The sequence below is a fragment of the Crassostrea angulata genome, chromosome 7 (assembly GCF_025612915.1).
Source record: "Crassostrea angulata isolate pt1a10 chromosome 7, ASM2561291v2, whole genome shotgun sequence".
In the NCBI taxonomy this organism is placed as follows: Eukaryota; Metazoa; Mollusca; class Bivalvia; order Ostreida; family Ostreidae; genus Magallana; species Magallana angulata.
This window is the reverse complement of record NC_069117.1, coordinates 40,157,436-40,175,626: the sequence shown is the minus strand read 5'-3', so window position 1 is coordinate 40,175,626 and position 18,191 is coordinate 40,157,436. Positions and strand designations below refer to the sequence as shown.

The window sequence follows — 18,191 nt, the reverse complement described above, 5'->3', positions numbered from 1 at the left end:
GTCATTTTTAACTTGTTTTGACACAAGAAATAGATAGCTACGTCCAACCGAAAGTCCAAGGTCTTGTTAAAATGGTTCTATAAGATAATTGCCATTGTCTGTGCGACGTTGTAGGTGCGATTCATAATGAAATTATTATGTCCGTGACAATTAAAATTAAGAATTACTTCTTGGACGGGGTACTATATTGTCTCTTTTCTTTGTTTTGTATGGTGGCCGATTTCTGCCCCCTGCATGAAAGATAAATTATGTCAAAATGCAAGATAATTATGTCTACATGCAAGTTACAAATCTTTTAAGAAAATCTGATTTTTATATGGGTAAATTTACTTACGCACGCCCAAATCTGACATCATAGATGCATGTAAGGGGTAGAAATAAACCATCATAACTTACATTTTGACAAGTACATTTAGTTGTGTTAAACAGTAATGTGACGTTGGCCTGTCTGCTTAGTATTTCATTAATCAACAAGATTAATTTTGTCTGGCGTCTGAGCTAAGACCTCCGGAATCTATGCAAATTTCACCTGAAACCAGCGTTATTTTAAACTTTGTTTGATACAAGAAAAAGATAAATAGTTACATCCTACCGAATGTCAAAGGTCCCGTAAATAAAATGGCTCTATAAAGTTGTTGTCTTCTAAGTTTTGACCAAAGTACATACCGGTTTATATGTATATATCACAATAATGTATACATACCGTATATTATATAATGTACTTTGACTTTGATTTCATTACATCAAGTCATATTCATTCCAAAATTGTTCCTGATCTTTGGCATACTTATTACGATATATATATATATATATATATATATATATATATATATATATATATATATATATATATATATATATATATATATATATATATATATATATATATATTTTGGGAGAATGAAAAAAAATGCATCAAATTGTAGAAAATTTACACTCGAGCAGTCTCCAATGAATTTTACTATCCTATACACTGCCAAAAATTACATAAACATTATTCCAAGAACGAACTCAAGATAAAACTATACAATAGTCTACTGTGGAATAATTAGAATTCGCAAGGTTCGATTTTTTTTGGATTTCATATACATGTATTAAAATCCTCAACAAATAAAAAATAATAGATCATGCGGGATATAAAGGTGGCGACATTGCAGAAGAAATACATAACACGCGTTAGCGGGTTGCGTAATTTTTTTCTGCGATGATCGCTACCTTCTTAATCCGCATTAATCATCAAAGAAAGCATACTCATATTTACATCTTTCTTTAAACTAATTAATAGATTGATCGTAAAGAGTATGTAAAAGTAAATAAATTATTGTTAATGCACATGAATACATTACATGTTGGACAAAAAAAATAGCCAAACATCTATCAGAATTTGAGTCTGACATCATCATGATTATTCCGTGCAGTACGTGAATTTTCTTAGGTTGCTAAAAGTTTCGACCGATCAGTAAACTGATTAGAACTGAATGGTGTAGGTTTTAGCCTTGTGGGTATCTCCAGCGCTGTGAATTACAAATCGGTTATCTTGGGAAATAGAGGCAAAAATACTAGGTAGATGTAAATATAAAACAGTCGAAGTCTCACAGATAGTCCTACATGTAACAACTGAAAAATGGAACTGGCTGTTATCAAATACTGACAAAACTCATTTATAAGGTAAAGTAACATATAGTATAGAACATACTGGTAATAACATGTAGCACATACAGCAATCAATAATCATCATGAAGTCCATAAAAATATTCTATTGACCAGTTTGTTGAAATACATAGCTAAAAACAAACATGGATTCAATCTCTCTTCAGTTTCATTCAATTTTCCTCAATTCTACGTCATATATGACAAGAACATATTGGTATAACTTGCGGTACAGAAACGAAAACATACAGCAAAATTATTTATTAACAGCCTTGTGTGCTTTGTTAAAAACTTGAAAAAAAGTTGTTTTATTGTTTGTGGACTGGTATTATAATGGTCCAAAAATATTGTTGTTGCATTACACCTTGTTATTGTACCTTTATTAATACTTTGAAAGCTTTTAAGAGAGGTGAAATAAATGGTGTAAAGGCAGCTTAGAGTTGAAATGTATGGCACGCCAAATTCACAAAATGAGCTAATCGTAATTTCACATTAGTAAAACTAGGTTTTACTATTGTAAACTATAGTTTACAACAGAAAACTATATACAGGGTATAGTTAACGACGATAATCATATTTCACATCTGTAAATCATAGTTAACGCGATCATTTATGTTTTAGAAGTGTTAAACTATGACAAACACTGAAAACAGCCATTTGCGATTGCAAAACATAGTTTATCTGATAATTATAGTTTCACAATTGTGAAACTATGATTAACAACAAAAGTAGTTAACTAATGTAAATTATAGTATACAGATGTTAATCTATAATTATCAGCAAAATCTATTGTAAACGTTATCTACAAACAGATAAACATAGATTATCATTCGTTTACTATAGTTTACAACTGTTAAATATAGTTTTACAGATGAAAACTTTAATTAACAGATCGTTAATTATAGATGCGGTTCGTAAACTGTAGTTATCTGTCGAAAAACCTAATTCATCAATTGTGAAACTACATTCAGCTCAATTTTGTGAATTTGGAGTGCCATACAAATGTGGATAACTTCACTGCCAGTGGACAAAATGCCATGATTCCATGTAATAAAGCTTTTCTAAAAAGTTTTTTTGTTGGAACATCTGAATTTAAGAAAGAAAATAAATAAAATGTGATATTCATGGTGCAATATGATTCCTCTTTCATAGTGATAGTGCAAAATGATAACATCTGAAACTTAAGTAATCTTACAAACTTTGCCTGTTTGTAGAAAATCGTCTTAATTATATTCTAGGTTCATGTATTCTACTCACAATATACAACAATATATAACTCTTATCAATCTTTCAAGAGATCAAATATGACCTCACACTGTATTTCAGAATGTACGTGTTCTGCTTTAAATTTCAATTCAGTCTCTCCAAAAATCAGTGTCTCCACAATAAGCGTTTTAACTGTCTGCTTCTCTGCATTTAATGGGATTTGTAGACGCCCAAGCAGTCTGCACTCTGGATCATCTATAAATTTTGGGTCCTTTTTATCTGAAACAAACACTCCGCATTCTAAAATGTTCTCTTTGTTATGCAGGGCTTGAAATATCTGGGACCTCATATATCCTGGCATGACCTTTTCTCCTTTGGTAACAATCTTGAGGAAGACATCCCGGCACCGTACTAAATTTTCAATTTCCACCTTTTTCTCTTTTGGATGAAACCCTTCCCTAAATTCGGGCCATGTCTGAAATCCATATGTATATCTTGCTGATCTACGCGAGATAGCATCTGGCACGTGGCCAAAAAAGACAGCACCCTTCAAAACAGCCAATCCAGCCTCTTCGGGTACAATGATAGAAACATCCCCGAATTGTTTCTTGATTGCATCCTGGACCAGTAAACATTCAGAAAAACCGCCAACCATAACAAAGATTCGAATATCTCTTGCCTCAGATTCCTGGATTATTTCATCAATATGTTTCACAATTCCATCAATAGTTTTCTTAAAGAAACCCCTGAAAAAGTCATTATTCCATACAAGCTTTCCAGTGTCATATCCTACATTATTTTTATGGGTATCATTTTTCTGAATTACTTCTTTGAAACTCTTGACTCCATGAGACCTGGTGGACAATTTAACTAAAGTTTGTGGTATTGTCATTCGGGTTTTACCACTTTTCTCTGGAACAATTGTTCTTTTCTTAGATTCAAAACATCTCATGATATCCAGATAATCATCCATGTTTACCTTTTGGAATTCCTCCCAAACATTTTCCCCGACCAATTCTTTTAAAAAATTCATGAATCGGTCATCTACAGCTTTTCCTCCCCATGGCCCTCCACTTGCTGGAAGAACTTCCTCCAAAGTGTTATCCTCACACTTTTGATGCACTGTTATGTCAGCTGTACCACCTAAGTGAAGAATGTGGAAAATGGACTCTCAATATAAAACAAATCGTTTGAAGAACAACATGAGCATTTGATATAATATTTTTAAAAACTTGTTTAAAAATTAGGACAAATTAAAACTAACATGTTAGGAAAACAAGTATAAAACTTCGATCATTGAAAGCTTGACAAAGAAGACATTTATAATATGCCAGAAAGGCAATAAATTATTGATGAAAAAAACAACAACAAAATGTCCATAGACTACACTGCTCACCTGAGCAACAGATTCTGGAGTACACACTACCTGTCTAATTTTTCTATGTAAATCTTTGTACTTAAGGGTAGGGTTATAATTATGAAGAGTAAAGGGCTTGCATGCGCACAGTTTAACAAAAAATTAAATTTATAGATGGATGCTTTCATAGTATTAACATTTTCGCTTTTGTAATTGAAAAAAAGTAGATTATTTCTTATACTTTAGCTCCTGTGAGCGAAAAACCGACAATAGAAAACCAATCCCAAAATAATTTTTTATTACGCAAAAAAAATCTTACCTCCTAGATCTATCACCATGTACTTTGTGCCTGGTTTTACAACACCCAATGATGGAGATAATGTGTCTTCTTTGACAGAATTTAAGTATTGGCAGTAGACAGATGCTGCTTCTGGCTCTAGAGCTAAAGTCAAGTCATCCTTTTTAATTCCCGCCTGTAAAAAAATACTTATTGATGTTTCATTTACAAACAACTAAATTTACATCCACTTGGTATATGTTTCGGTAATTTTTTTAGAAAATCTATTGCAATTCATATAGAAAAACCAGTTTAAACCACTTTGAAAACAACCCATGCACTGCTTGTGAATAACAACATACAGATTTCATTAATTTTCAACAAGAGGCCAATAAGCCTTAACGTCATCTGAGTAGCAGATAACCCTTACACAAACTTGTGGAGGAGTCTCATATATGCATTTAATTAAGCTTCATTCTGCAGAATTGAAATTATAAAAATATGTAATGCAGACCACCTTCCAGCCTGAAATCTTTCAAAAAGGACTATAAAATTATAATTTCCGCTAAAAATTTCAAAGATCATAATATAGTGCATGACCTGATATTGAAAATGTGCAAGACTCTGATAGAATTTCCCCCCCCCCCCCAATATTTGTTAACTTTCAGGATAGGCTTTATTGGAATATGTTTTTTAGAGATAAAACAAAACAAGGTGGCGAGTATATATGCTTGATTTAAAACAACCTTCCATCCCCCCTCTCCAGATGCAGACAGAAACACTCCAGTGGGTAATTTTTATGGGCACCAATGTAAAAGAAAAGGGAATATCCTCAACTAGACTTGAACTGAAGACATTTCAGTTTAAAACCAACGCTCTACCTACTGAGCTAAAGGTTTAACCCATTTTCTAGTGCTAGCAGGAGCATGTCAGTTTTAAAAACAGAAAAAAAACCCACTGTAAATATTGAAATCAACTTGTTGTAGCTAACAGTTGTTTTGTGATCTAATATCAAAATATTCAATTAATACATATATATGAAAAAGTTGGCGGTTCCTTTGTGTATTTGTTTAATTTTTTTTACCTTCAGGGCAGCTTCTCTCATAAACATTTTGGCCTTGTCTCCCCATATAGCTGGAACTGTCAACACATATTCAATGTCACCATCCTGAGTGCCTAATAAACTCTTCTCTATCTGTTTATACAAATAATCCTTCAGACACTTGATACAATGTTGAAAGACCAAACGTGCTTCCAGAGCTTCGCCTGAGATATCGTAACACAGAATATGCCGTTTAACATCCTGTAAACCATTAGTCAACATTATTTAATACACAAAAACATTAGCCATTGGTCTGAAAGTTAGGAATTCAAATTAAAGTATCTGCCAGGTGTTTACAATTTTCAAAATGCATTTTACAGCCAAAAATTTACATTAAGTGTATAAAGAGAGAGAGAGAGAGAGAGAGAGAAAAAGAGAGAGAGAGAGACAAAGAGAGAGAGAAAGAGAGACAGATAGAGAGAGAGAGAGATATGAATTTTTCAAAGAGTAGGCATTTCTGGAAAAAGTTGTTCCAATGTCAATTAAAAGCCTCGTACATTTGCGATCCTTCATATTTGAGTTCTTGATAGAACTACTTTCGTTTTGTTTCTTCAGAAATAACATAGGAGGGAAGACGACATTGCACAGAGAGAGAGAGAGAGAGAGAGAGAGAGAGAGAGAGAGAGAGAGAGAGTGTGTGTGTGTGTGTGTGTGTGTGTGTGTGTGTGTGTGTGTGTGTGTGTGTACATACAACATCTTGATGAAGAATCATTTTAAATCTTTGAAAAAAATAGTATTCCTTGTGACTTTCGTCTGATGTCAATTCTGTGTATTTGTCCTCAGCCTCGTATCCAAAAAAAGATTCAGAAAAGTCCTTCTTCAAGAGGAGACAGGTAGGAGCCTTAGGAGAGATCAGATTTCCACCAGTCCATTGATTAGTAAACACTCGTCCCCATTCATTTTTTAAGGAGAAGGCATAACCGGAAAACGTTGTTCCAAAGTCAATTGCAGCAACCACAAGCCTCGTACATTTGCTATCTTTCTCCATATTAGAGATTCTGATAGATCTACTTTCGTTTTGTTTCTTCAAAAATAACACAGCAGGAAAGACAACATTGCATTACCAAGCTATCAATGGCCATTTCTAAAAAGAAAAATTTAAAACTTATAAATTTAGATATTATAAATATATGTTCAATTATTATTTGATATTTTAGTTACTTAATCTATACTGAATATAGTACAACAACTTGCCTTTAAAACGCTAACAGACATTTTAACAATTACATTTCGTGCGTCAAACTGTAATGTGACGCAGGCCTATCTACTTAGTATTTCACTGCCGGCCTATCAGCTATACCTCTTAAAATCAACAAGATTAAGTTTGTCATCTTAGCTAAAACTTCCTCAATCTATGCACATTTCACTGCAAGCCTGCGTCATTTTAAACTTTTTGTGATACATGTAAAAAATACCTATCGCTACATCCTACCGAAAGTCCAAGTTCCTATTTATAAAATAGCTTTATAGAATTGTTGTCGTTTAAGTTTTGACCAAAGTATATATCGGTACACATGTATATATCACAACAGTGGACCGTATATTATATACTCTTCTGAGAAGTGGACAGGCATAGCTTACAACCACGGATGGATGTAGGCTGTGCCTGTCCACTTCTAAAAAGAGAATACATATGTTATATAAAGTTCTTTGATTTTATTACATCAAGGCATATTCATTCCGAAATCGTTCTAGATCTTTGGCATACTGAAAACAAACTTATTTCGTGGATTATTATTCTCTTTACGACTATTTAAAATTATTTTCATGACTCTTTTTCGTTAAAAAAAACTTTTATAGTCGAGTTCACGACAAAAATATTGACGATATTTGAAATTTAAAAAATGGTTTCTAAAAATTGATTTTCAGTATCATTTTTTCATGTTAACAATTAAATGTCTTTCAATATCGTTGAAAATATTCCAATGTATACATGTTCTATTATAAAGGATTAAATACCTTGAGCAGCAAGGGAAAACAACTACTGTACATTTGTGAACACAATGTTTTATTTTCAAGTAAAATAAAATAAAACTTATCCTATTTTTCCTCATCACAAAATAATATAATAAAAATTATATCAAAGAAATATAAAATAATATGTATATATTTGGGAGACTGAAATCAAATGCAAGGCAAGAATGAACTTATAAAATGCATCACATTGTAGAAAATTTACACTTTAACAGCAGTCTTCAATGCAATGGATTTCTTTAGCTCATACTCTCCACCAATTCCATAAATATTATTCCCAGAACGAACCTAAGATAACCTACCGGGTATACTCGCAAGGTTCGATTTTTGTGGATATGAAATACATGTGTTAATATTCTTAATAAATGCAGGATATTAAGGTGGCGACATTGCAGAAGAAATACATAACCCGCGTAAGTGGGTTGCGTAAATTTCTTCTGCAATGATCGCTACCTTCTTAATCCGCATGAATCATCAATGAAAGTATATTCAATCTACTTTTTTCTTTTAAATAATTAATAAATTGATCGTAAAGAGTAAGTAAAAGTTTGCTAATGTACATCAATACGTTAGTTAAAAGAAATAGCCAAATCACCTTTTATCGGAATTCGAGGAGTCTGACATCATCATGATTATTCCGTGCAGTCCGTGATTTTTCTTAGGTTGCTAATGGTTTCGATCGATCATTAAACTGGTAAGAAATGAATCGTGTAGGTTTCAGCATTTTTGGTATCGACAGTGCTCTAAATTACAATCTGTTTTCTTAGGAAAAAGAGGCAAAAATACTCGGTAGATGTTAATATGAAACAGTTAATTGAAGTCTCACAGGTGGTCCTATATGTAATAACTAAAAGAATGAAACTGGCTGATAAATTGATTTTTTGATAATGATATTATCAATATTAAAATGTAAAAACTCATTTACACAGGTAAAATAACATAAAACATAGAACGTACAAGAAATGACATGTAGCACAGACAGCAATCAATAATCAAAAGCACCATAAAGTCCATAAAAATTAGTATGAATGGACAATTTTATATTGACCAGTTTGATTAAATACTTCACTGAAAAAACCCCACGGATTCATTCTTTCTTTTATTCTATTTTCACTAATTCTACACCAAATAATGCAAGAGCATGACAACATTGCAATACAGAAATGAAAACATACAGTAACAGGCATGCCGGTATCTCATTTCATACATCAACAATAAAACTGAATTTTCTTTTTGGGATTTTGAACTGCTATAAAAATCTTCTAATATAATATTTTCTATTAATACATGTAATGATTGTTCCTCTTTATTTATTGATTCTTTGAAAACTGTAAAGAGAGGTGAAATAAACGGCCAAAAGGCAGATCTGAGAAGAAATGTGGATAATTTCACTGCGAGTGGACAAAAAACTGTCATGATTATATGTGATAATTTATTAAAAAATATATTTCTTTTTGTTGGTACATATGAACAATAGAACTATATAAAATGTAATATTTAGTGATGGGAATCGTTGAGATCTTCAGAATCGATAATCGGTTTCTTGCAACTATTGATTATAATCGGAGGTTTTTATATTTTATAGTTATGTGCTAAATAAATGCAATACTCAAGACTTAGTTACAATGGGCAGACACATTACTAGGCTTTCGTATTTTAATTTACTTAATATTTCTATCCATAAAGATTTTATATTTAAAAAATTTTCTTTAGAAGGCAATCAACATCAATTTTCTTCAAACCAAAATACGTCCAAATTCGAGAATGTACTATATTTCCCGAGTAAGAATACGCCGTCCTATTTTTAAAGGTCGCGTCGTCAAGCTACCTATTTAGAGGTCGCTTCATCAAGAGAATATGGAGCTCGTCTGACATGTCAGGAATTTTCAGACCGCGTGCCTTTTTAGGGTTTAGAAAGTTCGCGTTTAGAGTATTCTGTTTATGATATGCGCTCGTTGAAAGGGAGAAAAACCTCAATCGATTAATCGTAATGAAACCTTTTTTGATCAAACGCTTAGAATGCGGTAACAATCGACTAGCTTTCGATTTTAATCGATGATAGGAACATCACTAGAAATATACATAGTGCAATATAATTCCTCTTTCATAATGTCATTTATGATAGTACAAAATAATAACTCCAGAAACTTAAGTAATCGTACAAAGTTTGCCTGTTTGAATAAAAAAATCTTAATTATATTCTACGTACACGAACACGTGTGTGTTCACAACATACAATATATAACTTTTATCAATCTTTCAAGAGATCAAAGATGACCTCACAATGCATACCAGAATATACATCTTTTGCTTTAAATTTCAATTGAGTCTCTCAAAAATCAGCGTCTCCTCAATTAGCGTTTCAACGGTCTGCTTCTCTGCATTTAATAGGACCTGTAGATGCCCAAGCAGTCTGCACTTTGGATCATCTACATACTTTGGATCCTTTTTATCTGAAACAAACACCCCGCAATCTAAAAGATTTTCAATGTAATGCAGGGCTTGAAATATCTGGGACCCCAAATACCCTGGCATGACCTTTTCCCCTTTGGTAACAATCTTGAAGAAGACATCTCGACACCGAACTGATTTTCCTATTTCCACCTTTTTCTCTTCTGGATGATGCCCTTCCATAAATTCGGGTCATGTTTGAATTCCATACGTATATCTTGCTGATCTATGCGAGATAGCATCTGACACATGGCAAAAAAAAGACGGCACCCTTCAAAACAGCCAATTCAGCTTCTTCAGGTACAATGATAGAAACATTGCCGAAATGTTTCTTGATTGCATCCTGGACCAGTGAACATTAAAAAAAAAACAAAGATTCGAATATCTCTTGCCTCAGATTCCTGGATTATTTCATCAATATGTTTCTCTATTTCGTCAATAATTTTCTTAAAGAAACCCCTGAAAAAGTCATTATCCCATGCAAGCTTTCCAGTAATAAAATCTACATTATTTCTATGGGTATCATTTTTCTGAATTACTTTTTTGAAACTCTTGACTCCATGAGACTTGGTGGACAATTCAACTTAAGTTTGTGGTATTGTCATTCGGATATTACCACTCTTCTCTGGAACAATTGTTCTTTTGTTAGATTCAAAACATCTCATGATATCCAGATAATCATCCATGTTTACCTTTTTAAATTCCTCCCAAACATTTTCCCCAACCAATTCTTTTAAAAAATTCACGAACCGGTCATCTACAGCTTTTCCTCCCCATGGCCCTCCACTTGCTGGAAGAACTTCCTCCAAAGTGTTATCCTCACACTTCTGATGCACTGTTATATCAGCTGTACCACTTAAGTGAAGAATGTGGAAAATGGACTCTCTTTTAAATCTTTTAAAGAACAACATGAGCATTTGATATAATATTTTTTGTTATATTATGTGAAAATTAAGACAAATCATAACTAACATGTAAGAAAAACAAGTGTGAAACTTAAATGATTAAAAGCTCGTGAAAGAACAAATTTATAATACGCCAGAAAAGCAGTTAATAAAAAAACCCCAAGATGCCCATAGACTACACTACTCACCTGGCTAACAGATCATTGAGCACAAATAACCTGTCTATTTTGTCTCTGTAAATTTTTAAACTAGATGGTAGGGATATAATTATAAAGAGTTTGGGGCTTGCACTAAAATTTAAATTTATATCCATATGCTTTCGTTGTAATAACATTATCACTTTTGTAATTGAAAAAAGTAGATTATTTCTTATCCTTAAGCTCCCGTAAGCGAAAAACAGACAATAGAAAACCAATCTCAAAATAAATTTTTATTATGCAAAAAAATCTCACCTCCCAGATCTATCACAATGAATGAACTTTGTGCCTGGTTTCACAACACCTAATGTTGGAGATAATGTGTCTTCTTTGGCAAAGTATTGGCAGTAGATAGATGCTGCATCAGGTTCTAGAGTTAATGTCAAATGATCTTTTTTAATTCCCGCCTGTAAAAAAATGCATATTGAGGTATAACAGTGTGTAAATGTTTAAGACGCTACATACAACATTCAATCACAAACAATTAAATATACATCTAATTGGTATATATTTCGGTATTTCTTAAAAAATCTATTACAATTCATATAGAAACCAGTTCAAACCAACCCATGCACTGCATCTGAATAACATCATACATATTTCAATAATTTTTAAACACGAGCTCAATAGTCCTTTACGTCATCTGAGTAGCATATAATCCTTACACAAACTTGTCGAGGAGTCTCATATATGCATTTCATTTTCATTCTTGAAAATTATAAATTTGTAATGACGACCACCTTCCTGCCAGAAATCATTCAAAACGACTATCAAACCTATAATTTTAGCGAAAAACGTAAAAGATGATAATAGAGTGCATGACCTGCTATTGAAAAGGTGCAAGGCTGAAAGTGGATAATTCTGTCGGGCACCATTGTAAAAGAATAGGGGAATAACTAGATTTGAACTGAAGACCCTTCAGTTTAAAACCAACGCTCTATCCACTGAGATAAAGGGTTAACCCATTAATGAGTGCTAACAGAAGCATGTTAGTGCTGAGCCTATTACACACACTTTGCATTAGAAATGATTTTCTACAGCCAATTTAGGTCTGAATCTCTGCCCTTTCCCCTCACAAATATCTCAGGTTTTTTTTTCAATTATGCTTGTATCTTTTTTAAAAAAATTATGTGTTCAATCCTCATTTAAAAAAAAAGTGTTTCTGATCTCAAAAAGAAAAAGAGAAGAACAATGAAGATTCAAAATATTACAAAATGCTAATATGGAATTAGAAAAAATCAATTTAAGTCAAAGTATTGTTTATCTAAATAAACAGTAATACAAGTTTTTCCCCAATTGACCTTCAATGATTTTTTCCAATTCAAATCCAGAAGTCCCTTTTCAAAACAGGAGAAAAAGCACTGTAGATATTGAAATCGACTTGTTGCAAATGACAGTTGTTTTGTGATCTGATATCAAAACTTTAGCCTTATTGAGAGCAAAGACGCCATTGACTGACATCCATTGTAGTTAAATTTCAAGTATGTATATGAGAAAATTGGCGATTCCTTTGTTTATTTCTTTATTTTTTTTACCTTCAATGCAGCTTCTCTCATAAACATTTTGGCCTTGTCTCCCCATTTAGCAGGAACTGTCAACACATATTCATAGTAATACCATAATAACATGTAGCACGGACAGCAATCAATAATCAAAAGCATCATTAAGTCCATAAAAGTTAATATGAATGGACAATATTATATTTACCAGTTTGTTTAAATACTTAACTGAAAAAAACCCCACGGATTCATTCTTTCTTTTATTCCATTTTCACTAATTCTATACAAAATATGACAAGAGCCTGCCAGCATTACAGTACGGAAATGAAAACATACAGTAACAGGCATGCAGGTATTTCATTCCATATATCAACAATGGGCTAACTTTTTTGAGATTTGTGTTCTTTGTTTAAAACTTTAAAAAATTGTTTTTTGATTTTGAACTGGTTGAAAATGTTCTGAAATATTTTTTTCTGTTAATACATATAACGATTGTGCCTCTATATCCACAGATGAATGTTGGATATGCCTGTCCACCTCTCAAAAGAGAATACGTATATTATATAATGTACTTTGATTTCATTACGTCGTCATATTTTCCGAAATCGTTCTTGATCATTGGCATACTGAAAACAAACTTATTTCGTGAACTATTATTCTAAATTGCGATGATACGATCTTCTTCATTGAAAAAAAAAACTCCATAAAAGACCTTTTTATTGTCGGGTTCACGGCAAGAAATATTGACGATGAGATATTTGTAAATTAAAAAATTGGTTTAAAAAAATTGATTTTCAGTATCATTTTATCATGTTAACAATTGAATGTGTTTTAGTATCGTTGAAAATATTTCAATGTATACATGTTCTGTTATAAAGACTGAAAATCTAGAGCAGCAAACGAAAACAACTACTGTACATTTGTGAACAATGATTTTTTTTTTAAAGAAAATAAAATAAAAAATATTCTATATTTCTTCATCACAAAATAATATGATAAAAATTATATCAAAGAAATATAAAATAATATGTATATATTTGGGAGACTGAAATCATATGCAGGGCAAGAATGAACTTATAAAATGCATCACATTGTAGAAAATTTACACTTTAACAGCAGTCTCCAATGAATTTCTTTAGATCACACACTCCACTAATTACATACACATTATTTCCAGAACGAACTTAAGATAAACTATGCTGCTGTGAAATGATTAGAATTTGCAAGGTTCGATTGTTGTGGATTTCATATACATGTATCAATATCCTGAACAATTAAAAAATACCTATTTTTTAATAAATGATATCCCCGTCGACCTGAAAAAATCAGCATCAACCATGCATATCTGACCACTGGCACTCATTATAGAACAGTTAAATCTTCCTGTCCCTTGAAACCCCTAATTATGTAACAGATGGTATCATTGTGGTACTGTAAACATAAACAATTGTAAAATGAACCTTTTTTGCTTAATAACAAATTATTGCAAAGTAAAAAGTTATAAAAAAAAGACTTTTGAGCCCTCCTGGCCCCTAATTGGAGTAGGGCCAGCCCCTTTATCTTGATATCAAATGAAAGATCTTGTAGATATAAACAATGTCATATTTTGTTCAACAAGTGTTCAGGAATTTTTAACCGTTCTAGAGATATCTGAACAAAATGTTTTAGGGGCCGACCCGTTTACTCTTACCGCTTACCGGGGCCATGAACCAAAGATTTAAAGGTAGCATGTTGTTAATAACATTATTTTTAGCAACTTTTGTACTACATTGCTTTTTAAAATATTTCTTAGTTTTAAATATAAATGCTCAAAGTTTTGGTCTTCTGGTCCATAGAAACCCCCAATTAGGTAACATATGGTGTATTATGGTACTGTATAGATAAACAACTGTGTACAGTGAACATTTTCGTTTGTATAATTATTAACAAATTATTACTCAGTAAAGAGTTATAATAAAGAGACTCTAGAGCTCTCCTGCCCCCTAGTGGATCAAAAGGTCCTTAAAATTTCCCAAAATCGTCAAAATATCAAACCAGGTGACGTAATCAACTCAAAATTGCAAGTACATTTGATGTTCTATCATTCATGTAAAAGGATGACTGCACCTAGCGCCGTCTTTTGAGTCTTTTTCGGTCGCTTCTGTTGCGTTTATTTCTTAGCTTTATATCACTTTCGTTTATTTTATTAAAGAGTCTTGTCAATTTCCAACTTAAATTATGAATTTAGACTGTGCTACAATAAACTCATTCTATGTTTTCCTCCTTAAAACTTTCGAAAAAAAAGAAGAAGAGAATTTTCGTTTATATGACCTTGATCTACCATAACATTGATATTAATATATATTAGAGGTGGAGTTGACATTATCAGAATGGTACTAAATTTGGACTAACATGAATAACAATGTCATTTATAAAAAAGAATATGCAATCACTCTTTCACCAAAGCCCTTTCTATTCTTTATGGTACAAGTATACTACTTACTATGGTTTTAACAATAAGACCAGGCCCATTTAATTAAGGTGGCTCTATACACCCACAGTTTATTCAAATTTTCAATAGAAGACCACAAAACATATACTTATCAAGTATTAAAATGATGATAGGGATACTATATGCATTTTTAAAGAATTTTTTTAAATGTTTTTTTCGTGTTTTTGTAAAATATTTTTTAAAAAGACAGCTATCAACAAATTGAGAGAAATTTTTTTGTCATATGATGGATGTTTCCTTCGGACACATAACAAAAATATAACACTTCTCAACATTCAAAAATGTTATCATTGCAATTTTTTTAGTATTTCCCAAAAAAATAATTTTTCATATTTTCTTACTCTGTTGACAAATCATCTGAAAAAGTTGCTTGATGCTATTAGCAACTGTATTTTAATAAATGTGACATAAAAAATTGAATGAAAATCATTGCACATAAACACAAAAAATATTTTTAAATTTTATTTGGTATGAAAGTTCCTCAGGTAAGGGTTATCGTTCCTAAGTTACAAGACCCAAACACCTTGGGGACTTTTCATTTCTGAGTTGAAAAAAATTTCCTAAATATAATGTTGGAATGATAAATACATACATATTTCATTATAGGCCTGTACAAGTGAATATATTTGCTTTAATGCAAAACTAAGTCAAATAAATAAAGGGGAGAATTGACTTGGCTAATAGGATTCATGTATCTCAACCTGAGAGAAATTCAAAGCAACCCTCCCATACCCTTAAGGTGTCGATATTAATGTGCATTAAAGTATATTATAATTGAAGTATGTTCACCGGTTTAGAATTTTCTTTCACAGTATTCAACCAAAAAACGTTTCAGAAAATTTGGAAAGTTAAAAAATTTATTGTTCTCAACGGGAAAAAAACTCATGACCTACAGTTTTGTAGTGAACCCACTAACCCAATGCGCTACAGTGGAACATATCAATAATGGGAAAGAAACTATTTAAAGAATTATACTTGTTTTTATTGTTTATTTTTATAAATAATACCACACAACGTGAAGCTGTCACAAGCCACATTATTTGTAATTAAGGAATTTTCGCATTATCAAATTAAATATATTCATTTAACAAATTTTTCAAAAGAGCGGTCCCCATACAATTTGCCTCAGTTTAAATCAGCCAGAACAGGAATTGCATGCTACCAGATTTACTTTTTTGCGTACTGCGTCATAAAAAAGTGGTGTATAGAGCCACCTTAAGTACAGAAGACTTTCTATCAATGCTTGACAACTTAACGTGTTCGAAAATCTTGTCTTAGTTAGCACATAAAATTCTACCTTACACGTCATTGATATAATTTTGCATTCACAAAGTTACCTGAGGTGAGAAATCCCGTGGTGAAATATGATACTCAACATGTATCAACCCTTGGTTACGACAGGGAAAGCGAAAGTAAGAAGAAGCAGTTTTTCTCATTTAAAACGTGAGCATATGTTTGTCTACTACTCCCCTCGACATAACTTAGCTACTACTGTTAAACAGAGAACAATAAACAAACATGCGCTGACTATATAAGATGTCAGTATAAATGTGGGCGTCCTCATTATCGTATGGAGATTCAAGAAATCATGATGACCTCTGCCTATGAAAACACATTCGTACTTGGTGACACCATTCTTTTATTTAACGCAATTACGTAAAGTTGTAATTTGGATGCTGACCATTTCTGCAATTGAAAGAAAATTGTTCTTCTTAAAGATTATTTTCTCGCAAATATCTCATGTTCTTAAGTGCAGTCATCTTTCGGTGAAAATCGGTCAAATAGAGTCTGAGTTATAGCGCTCGACATATGTCAGAGGAAAAGTTATATGACATGATCTCGTTGTGAGCAACAAGGAGGTCTTCCGTCTGATTTTAGAAGGCGAGATACATTTGTGACATTGATTTTGCTATTTAACGGCAGTTTAAATATGATTTGAAAATAGAAGAAAAGTGTCTTAATTTTCAGGACCAGAGACTTTTATTTCAGATGTTAGAGCTTTGGTTGGGCCCCCTCTTGGCCCGTAATTTGAGGGACTATCCGCTTTTTCTTGATAATACATTAAAAAAATGTATACTATTAAACACATTTTGCTCAACAAGTGTTATGTGATCCTTCTGTTGTTATTCTTTAGACTTTTGAAATCATAAGTCAGTTCATGTTTTGTGATATTTATTAAGCACAGTAATCGTATAGTGGTCTAAAATCAATCTTCAAATTATTAATCAAATCATAAGCATAAAAATCAGTAAACAGAATAATCAATTGTTAATACATCCTTTCGGGTCACAGTTCATAAGTGATTTATAAACGAAGTCCATTGTTAAGGACGTTGTTTACTCAGGGTTTGAGTTCTCAAATCCGGATTGTTGAAAGGTTCATTGTCATGAGTAAAATTTGTTCTAAACACAAAAAGTATTTATGAAATGAATTATTATTGAAAAAAACATTCGATATTATTGCTAAGTTGTGGAATTAGGCTAAAAAAAAGTTTGACATTTAGCAAAACAAGAATTCGGACTAAATTTTTCAGATTTTGTTTTCAACTGAATGTTTTTTGCTTGTACTTTAATATTTAAAGTTAAGATTTTATTTGTAAGTCAACATAATTTTGCATATTTTCTGTTGCTTTTATCTCACTTTTTCATTTAGATAATAGTATGGCACATACTAAATATTGAAAAATGCTTAAAAATGATAAAAGACACCATAACTCAAAATTTTGATCATTGACCTCATATAAATTTAATGCCAACAGAGGAAGGTCAATATACTTAGTTTTATACTCTAAATGTTTCAGCAATATCATAATTCAGATTTTTGTTATACTAAATCAAAAATGGGTAAGGATTTGAAAACTGATAGAGGAAATTCGGTCTTGAATATCTATAAAAATTGTGAATGAAAACTTAATACTTTATATATTTAATGTCATTACCATTCATAAACTGTATTTCATTTGTTAAAGAGTTAAGCAATTTGTATTATTTTCACAATTAAGAAAATATCAATCATAGTGTAAAATGTTTAGGGATTTTTCTTGAATTTTCCAAAAAAATCAATGGCCATTAACTCAAAAAGT

General features: G+C 31.8%; 1 protein-coding gene across 4 annotated transcripts; it reads right to left on the bottom strand.

Moving 5' to 3' along the window:
* Nucleotides 1–929: 929 nt before the first annotated feature.
* LOC128155592 (heat shock 70 kDa protein 12A-like) lies at nt 930–16,595 on the bottom strand. Of its 4 annotated transcripts, none has more exons than XM_052817371.1 (8): nt 16,447–16,595; nt 12,655–12,710; nt 11,375–11,526; nt 8,162–10,911; nt 6,284–6,676; nt 5,575–5,793; nt 4,533–4,686; nt 930–3,999 (listed from the first exon to the last, which is right to left on the bottom strand). In XM_052817371.1, the coding sequence occupies exons 5-8, from the start codon at nt 6,578–6,580 to the stop codon at nt 2,933–2,935; spliced, it is 1,737 nt and encodes a 578-aa protein (XP_052673331.1). In that variant the 5' UTR covers nt 6,581–6,676; nt 8,162–10,911; nt 11,375–11,526; nt 12,655–12,710; nt 16,447–16,595; the 3' UTR covers nt 930–2,932. The 4 variants fall into 4 exon arrangements, with proteins under 4 accessions (XP_052673331.1, XP_052673332.1, XP_052673330.1 ...); XM_052817372.1 differs by lacking the exon at nt 12,655–12,710 and having other exon boundaries at nt 8,162–9,704; nt 10,367–10,911; XM_052817370.1 differs by lacking the exon at nt 12,655–12,710.
* Nucleotides 16,596–18,191: the final 1,596 nt, after the last annotated feature.